This window comes from Mixophyes fleayi, chromosome 1 (genome assembly GCF_038048845.1).
Source record: "Mixophyes fleayi isolate aMixFle1 chromosome 1, aMixFle1.hap1, whole genome shotgun sequence".
Taxonomy (NCBI): domain Eukaryota; kingdom Metazoa; phylum Chordata; class Amphibia; order Anura; family Limnodynastidae; genus Mixophyes; species Mixophyes fleayi.
Genome location: NC_134402.1, coordinates 24,008,547 through 24,016,565, shown reverse-complemented (window position 1 = coordinate 24,016,565; position 8,019 = coordinate 24,008,547). Strand labels below are relative to the sequence as shown.

The 8,019-nt window shown below is 37.7% G+C and overlaps 1 protein-coding gene across 1 annotated transcript; it reads right to left on the bottom strand.

Annotated features, from left to right (window-relative positions):
• Nucleotides 1-313: 313 nt before the first annotated feature.
• On the bottom strand, nt 314-1,249 carry LOC142103962 (gamma-crystallin-3-like). Its single transcript, XM_075188371.1, has 3 exons — nt 1,241-1,249; nt 813-1,055; nt 314-589 (listed from the first exon to the last, which is right to left on the bottom strand). The coding sequence occupies exons 1-3, from the start codon at nt 1,247-1,249 to the stop codon at nt 314-316; spliced, it is 528 nt and encodes a 175-aa protein (XP_075044472.1).
• Between the last annotated feature and the right edge of the window lie 6,770 nt (nt 1,250-8,019).

The following is an 8,019-nucleotide window of genomic DNA, read 5'->3' as shown; positions in this document are numbered from 1 at the left end:
AGGGCATTAAATCACCAATGTCAGGTACATACAAACTAAATTGAACTAATAAAAGTGCCACCTTCCTTACCCTGTTCTAATGGAACGACTAGATGACAGACATGAGATTATATCACAGACACTTATTCTATGGTATTATACAAATACCAGCTTACACTAATATTGTACATTTCTTTCTTCAGCAAGACAAGGGCTAATTGGAGATTTAGGCTGAAGAACTAAAATAAATAAAGAAATATTTACTACATTTTAACAAACAATGAATTCAAAATGTTTTAATGAATGAAAAAAACAGTTGGATTTTTCTGCTTTTTTAATAGGTATGATGGACACGCCTGAAGGAACCAATTCTTGGGCTTGTGGCTCCCCAATCAGTGTATCTTCTGTACTCTCCAGGTCTCAGATAAAACTGACGTCCCCTGTAGTTGGGCTCTTCATAGAACATCCAGTACCCATCTTGTACATGAGCAGAGTGGATATCATTGTAACGGAATCTCTCATTGACATTATGACAATCTTCATTGAATTCCATCATCTGACCTCTGAAGTCTTCTTTCTCATAGATCCTGACTCTGAATGAACCTTGGTGCTGCCATAATAATATTAAAAATGACAATTATATTAATTTTCAAATATAATCCATTTCTGAAACTAATACACTGTAACTATATAACACAATTATAAGTGATCTTAATTTACTCACTTTTTCTAAGTTCAAGGCACTAAGTTGATGAGTTTTGTTGAACAATTTATTAAATGTTAACATGTTGTATTTTAAAAGACCTTACTAAATAAAAATGGTTGCTAGTTACCTGTGGGCTTAGGCGCAAAGACCGAATGGAGTCATTGTAACCCATCCAATTCTGGAATTCAGGGTACTCGCCTCTATGGAGGAAGTACTGGTGTCCTCTGTAGTTGGGGTGTTCATACAGGATCCAGTTTCCACTGTCCACACGAATGGAGTTACAGCGTCTAAAATATGAGGACAAGTCTGGACATTCAGAGTTGCACTCATAGGAGCGACCCTGGAAGTTCCTGTCCTCGTAGAAAATAATCTGTGAACAAATAATATGTTCATATTTAAAAAAAAATTGCTTGGTAAACATTTACATTACATGCATAAAACAAATTCTGTTGAACACAAATTGTTCAGTCAGACTGTTGTCAGTTCTGTCTAACATAAATCACTTTTTTAGTAATTGAACGGTAAAACACATATATGATTTTAGGGATATTTTACCTTTCCCATGTTGTTGGTTTAAATGAGTTCTAGTGAACTGTGTATTCAGGGCATGAGGAAAGGGAGCTTTATATACACAATTTATCTTCTGTAAGCAGAAGTATACTGACTTGTCGTTCTATGTGACTATTGTTCTTTTATGCTCACTGGCATTATTCCAAAGCATTGCTTAGAAGGCTAAAAAGCATTTTAACTAAACCTTTCACAACCACATGAATGGTCCCGATTAATGTGTTTCATGATCACTGCATTTTCCTTTAGATAATTTTAAAACCAAAACACATAGTCCTGACCTTGTCGCTTCTACCATTTTCCAGTACACACTGGTCACAATCCACTATAATCTAATTTCACATATAGAATACATGAAAATCTTGTTCATTTCTATTATCTGAGTAACAATATTTTGTCCTAAATTCCTAATATATGGGAGATGAGAAAATTATTTATTTACTTCTCACGGTACATTTGCATAATGTAATACTATTAATCATTGTCTGCATCATAATAATCATCAGTCAAAGTTTTATATTTCACTTTCAAATATTTTGCATTTCAGGGACATAGATATAGAACTTCTGCAATATAGGAGTGATGGAAATACCCTGTGGATTGTCTCTACATGTATTAATAATCTTGCTCCACCATTATATAAAATGTTTTGTATTAAGGATGTATATGTATATATATATATATATATATATATATATATACAATGTCATCTCTGGCATGGGTAGATTGCGTCTTCTTCATAGTAGCTTGTCACCTGATTAGATGCCCAATGGTTTTCAAATACTTAAGGTTTTTGTGATCTGTATAAATGGTTATTAGAATATGTGATCTCTCGAGTAAATGTCACCATTCAAAGAAAACCCCCTTCACGGCCAATAGATCTTTGGTTCCATTATAGTGGCATTTGCTGGTAGGAAGCATTTGGAGAAAAAGGCACAATTTCAGAGGATAATTTTGTCCCCTCTCTACCGGGATAGCTTGAAGAGGATTTTATAGGGGAAGGGAAGCCAGTGTAGGGAGAGGCAGAGAGGGGAGGCAGAAGAGGAGCGGCGTGAGAGGAAGATGAGTCTTGCAGCCGTGTTGAGTATAGAGCGGAGGGGGGAGAGATGAAAGTGGGGGAGGCCAGAGAGGAGAAGGTTGCAATAATCCAGGCGGGAGATGATGAGTGTGTGGATGATAGTTTTGGTGCCATCCTGAGAGAGGAAGGAACGGATGCGGGCCATGTTGCGGAGTTGGAAGTGACAGGACTGGGCAAGGGAATGAATGTGGGGGGCAAAAGAGAGAGAGGAGTCAAGGGTGACACCTAATAGAAACACATGCAAGCAAGGGAAGTTAATAGAAATAGATGGACATATAAGATGTAGGCAGAGATACAGACAGATAATGTATAAGCTTGCTGTGGAGTGTGTCCTGTATGCTCCAGGTAGACGAGATGTCATTACTTCTAGGTGTGTATGTGGTGTGGTCAAAAGAGGACTGTATTGCCTGCTTCAGCTGCTTCAGTGGCTTATACATCTTTACCCAGAATGCATTGCTTCAGGTGGGGGTTGTGACCTTTACTACACCCAAACAACTGGACATTGCCTGCAATGATGATTCACTGCTCTGTGTTTCTTAGCTGTAACTTCCTGTCTTGTCAGCACATGTTTTTCATTTGTTTGAAGCTAATTTACTGTGGAGCCACATATGAGAGACAATTTCTTTGTTTGAAACGCTCTGACTTTCAGCCAGTTCATATCTTAATCTGCTCATAAGTTTGGTGCAAGTAAACAGCAGTGGGATGCTAGTGGCCATTATCTGTGGCTCAAGCTCCGCCCACCGAGACTGCGTCATCAGCGACGATATAGAAGCTCCTTCACAATACCATTTATATGCATTTTTTGTTTTGTCTTCATTCATTGTCAGTATAATAACATAATTTTAACTTTCGACTGTGCTGATTCCATTAGGATAATTCCTATGGTGGGGTAATGGCTTCCTTAGCCAGGTACTTGAAGAACAATTAGGAGGTATTTTCCACTATTTATTTCTTTATATGCTGCACGACCCAGTTAGTGGTGTATGCATCATACTGTATGTGGGTAGAGAAGAGGGAGAATGAGGTTGTTAGTGGGAGGCTCTACCTATGCCTCTGATTAAGCTGATCACTGCCATTTCGTTGGCGTTGTACTGCTCACCATAGGTCTTTCCTAATATTCAGCACATGTTACCCTTATTCTGGCCCATGGGAATAAGTAAAGAAGTTAGCTCAGTTTTTTATATGATTTAATATGCAAATTTTTAAAAATACTTTTTTAAGTTTACTTGAAGAATACAATTCAGTAAGAAGAGGATAAAACTTTGCCATATCTAACCTTTGTAAAAAGATATGTTTGAATTACGGCATTGAATTACCAATGTCAGAAACACAAAATTATGACCCTCGGCACTAATGAAATGTAGCATTAAAATTTTAATCTGTACATTAATCATGAATGATACTTCTTATAGGGTGCTCTCTCTGCAGTATAAAAACATATACACAAACAGAATAAAAGGGAGAAATACTACTTGTGAGAGGCACACCTATCATTCTGAAATAAATTCAAAAACTGGAGATGGGAACATGGAAAATGATTTTGTCATATGTCACCCAAACAGCAGATCGAAGACACATATTAAAAATTTAATTTTATTTAACTTAATTAAAACTGAACTTAAAAGTGAAATATAAAGAGTAAAGTGTGTGAGATCAGTAGGGGAAGCAGAGCCAAAGATGTCTAAAGTCAATCGGTAGTTAAATCTCTTACATGTGTATCTCTAAATTAGAGATAACACTGATACATGCTGTTTTGCACATTACTGTGTTAAATATGTATGTATATATATATATATTTATATATATATATATATATATATATATATATATATATATATATAATGTGTGTGTTATTTGGAATGCATGATGTAAGCATACAGTAATCCATATATAAATAGATCATATCATGTTCTATTATAGAACAGTCTCTGATAGCTCTAACCATGTAAATTACAGCTAGGAATATTGTAGCTGTTCTAGAATATGAGCAATATTATCATCAATTAGCTCACTGTATCTTAGATCGCTTTTAGTTTCAGTTCTAGTTAGAGATGGGTGGACTCGGTTCCCTGAGATCCGAATTCATCCGAATTTACCCTATCTGAGTACCGAGCCGAGCAGGCTCAGTACTCTCCCACCCATTCAGACTCAAAATCAAGGCAAAACGTCATTGTGACGTATTCGTATTTCTGAGCTCGGTTCTCGTGAGATTTGAAAAGCATAAATACCAGCCTCCACAGCAATCCATCACCATTTGACAGAGGGACAGAGCAGGGTTAAGTCACAGGCTATATTAGCGCAGGGACAGAGCAATTAGTGTACACAAAACTGTTTCTATCCTAATCTCTACAATTACAATATTAATACCATTTGCAGTTATTAGAGGAGAATAGAGGAGGTTTTTATTTATTTTTTGGGCACACCAAGTGCTTTTGGGGTGTCTCATATTCCCCAGTGTTTTACACTAAATTTTTCTGGCTGTCAAAAAAAGTCATCTTTGTCAGGAATATCTATTTAATACAATATTTTTCAATACAAGTGATTTGGGATGTGCAATATCCCCCAGTGTTTTACACAAATTTTTCTGGCTGTCAAAAAAAGTAATATTTGTAAGCAATATCTATCTAATACAATATTTTTCACTACAATTGATTTGGTGTCATTAAAATGGATTCAAAGCAGTCCACATATGAGCAGAATCAGCAACCAGGTTCTGTCCCCACTCCAGATGGTAGTGTTCCCAGTACGTCATCTGGTAAAGGCGATGTAAAAGTACATAGTCTTTTTAAATCTGGGAAAAAAACACACACCCAAAAAAAATTGCCAACATGCCATTCTACACACACAGTGGCAAAGAAAGAATGAGGCCTTCGCCTTTCTCTATTAGTGGCAGATCCAAAAATGTTAACGAGCCTTCTTCTTGTACGGTCACTCGTGATCAAGCAAAACCAAGTAATTTTGAGTCTGAAAGTGGTGCACAACTACTGTTACGCGTCAAAGCCGAGCTGAAAGAAAATAGTAAGGCATTAGAGGATAATGTATGCTCTGAATCAGAAATGACAACAATCCCTGTGGAGAGTCCATCCAACAGTGGTAAGTCTAATCGTGAGCATTCTGTTAGTGTACCCATAAAGAAGGACCCTTTCAGCAGTTCTGCTGATGTGTGCCTGAACAGTCCGAGTGTAGCCGGTGATACACCAATTGAGGATGCCACTTTGGAATTAGAAGAGGATGAGGGGCAGATTTGTGTAGGCGATGAGGACGCTAATGAGGATGTTGATGAGGATGAGATTGTTTGTGTAAGTCCTGCACCAGTGGCAGCAGTTCTGGCAAGTGACAAGAAAAAGACCATTGTCATGCCTGGCCATAAAACAAAAAAATCCACTTCTTATGTGTGGAATTATTTCTACCCAAATCCAGACAACAATTGTATAGCCATTTGTAGTGTATGTCAAGCCACAATCAGTCGAGGGAAGGACCTTAACCATCTTGGAACCTCGTCTGTGTTATGCCATTTAACGAGAGTTCATGGCAAAGTGTTGGGAAAAGCTTAAAGTTCTTCCAAAAAAATTACAAGCACTCCATCATCAGCTAGGACCCTCCGGTCACCGACATCCCGATGGCTACAAAATACACCCACCACACCACCCATATCAATATCCTCAGTAGCGCTCGGAGTTAGCCCTGCATCCCACTTATTAAGGCTGAATGACTCATGCACTATAATTGATTCCTCTGAAGAAAGCGTTAGTCCCACTGCTGCTGCTGCTGTTTCTGCTGCTGGGGGTGAATCGTCGGCCCAGAGGAAGGCCAAGAAAAAGAGCAGAAATACATTTCAAGAATTAACTGTGAAACAATCATTTGCTAGGGGAAGCAAATATGACAGCAGTCACCCAGTCGCCAAGCGAATCACAGACACCATGGCTGCCATGTTAGTGTTAGATCTGCGTCCAATATCCACAATAAACACAGCTAGTTTTTCACAGTTAATTGAGGTTTTGTGTCTGCATTACAGAATTCCATCATGACACCATTTTTCCCGTAAAGCTATTCCACAACTGTACCAAAAAGTATGTACAAATGTAGAGATTGCGCTGAAAAATGCCATTCTGCCCACTGTCCACTTAACCACAGATATGTGGACAAGTGGAAGTGGGCAAACCAAAGACTATATGACTGTGACAGCCCACTGGGTTGGTCATTCACCTTCACCAGCAGGAACAGCACCAGCATGTACACCACTACGTAACATTTGTCAAAGGCAGGCAACTCTTTTGTATCACCGGCTTCACTAACAGGCATACAGCTGACAATTTGTTATGCAAACTAAGAGATGTGATTGATACATGGCTTATACCACTTGGACTCTCCCCAGGATATGTAATTTCTGATAATGCCAACAATATAGTGCGAGCATTACAGCTGAGTGATTTCCAGCACATTCCCTGTTTTGCTCACACCATCAACTTGGTGGTGCAGAGCTTCCTACGAAATAACCGCGAGGTGCAGGAGATGCTTTCGGTGGCCCGTAAAATTCAAGCGGCGATGAATTGATAGTCTGTGATGATGATGTTTACATTTATAAGGGTGAGGATGAAGCTCAAGATGATGATGATAACATGTATTTAAAACTTTCTATTTAAGTGTAGGGTGCAATCTACCCTCAAAGAGGAAAGGGATTTGGGGCATTTTCATATCATATACCGTCTTGAAAGGCTGCTGTTTTGGCAATTTCTCATTATGGGTAGGGTGTCATACACACACTGAGACCAAACTGGCTTTGTTTATTTCAATTAATATTGTAGAGTCTATAATGGATGATTTTTTTTTTATTTTCTACAAGTGGAGGGGGGCCTATAGAGACAGATACCAAACTGCCTTTGTCCATTTCTTTACATATTTAACTATAAGTGTAGGGTGTAATATACACCCAAAGATGATGGCTGCATTGCCAATATGCATAGATGGAGAGGAAGACAATCTGGTTTGTGTGTAGAATTAATGAAGGCCTACCTACCAGGAATTAAACTGTTTTTTTGATAATTTATTAGCTTTACAATTACATTACTTATCCAAGAAACAGGTGGAGCACTAAATTTGGTTATTTTATGCCAAAAACCTTGATTTTTCAACAAAATAGCAAAACTAAAAAAAAAAAAACACGCAATGGCGATTTTGCAAAACCAAAACCAAAACCAAAACACGGGGGTCAATGAGCATCTCTAGTTTTAGTTAAGTTATATAAAAGTACAATTTTAATATGTGTCTTTGATCTGCTGTTTGGGTGATATATGACAAAATCATTTTCAACTTTCCCGTCTCTTCGAGTTTATGACATTACTTGTTCGATGTATTTCAGAATAATAGGTGTGCCTCCCACAAGTGACTATGTCAAATAAACACAAAGCAAATTGAGCTAATGAATGTGCCACCTTCCTTACCCTGTCTTAATGGAACGTCTAGATGACAGACATGAGTTGGAATACACACACACACATATACTTTAGTAATATACAAATACATACTTAAACTAAAACTCTAGATTTCTTTCTTCAGCAAGACAAGGGTTAGTTGGAGAATTAGGCCAATGCAAGGACTAAAATAAATGGAGGCATAAATAAATAAAATCTAACAAGCAATGAATTCAAAATGTTTATTAAATGAAAAAACAGACTGAATTTCAGCTGTT

Excerpts from the sequence above, each read along its gene's own strand:
- LOC142103962 (XM_075188371.1), bottom strand. Across the intron at positions 590-812 it reads CTTTGCGCCTAAGCCCACAG|CACCAAGGTTCATTCAGAGT; the intron begins GTAACTAGCAAC and ends TTATTATGGCAG.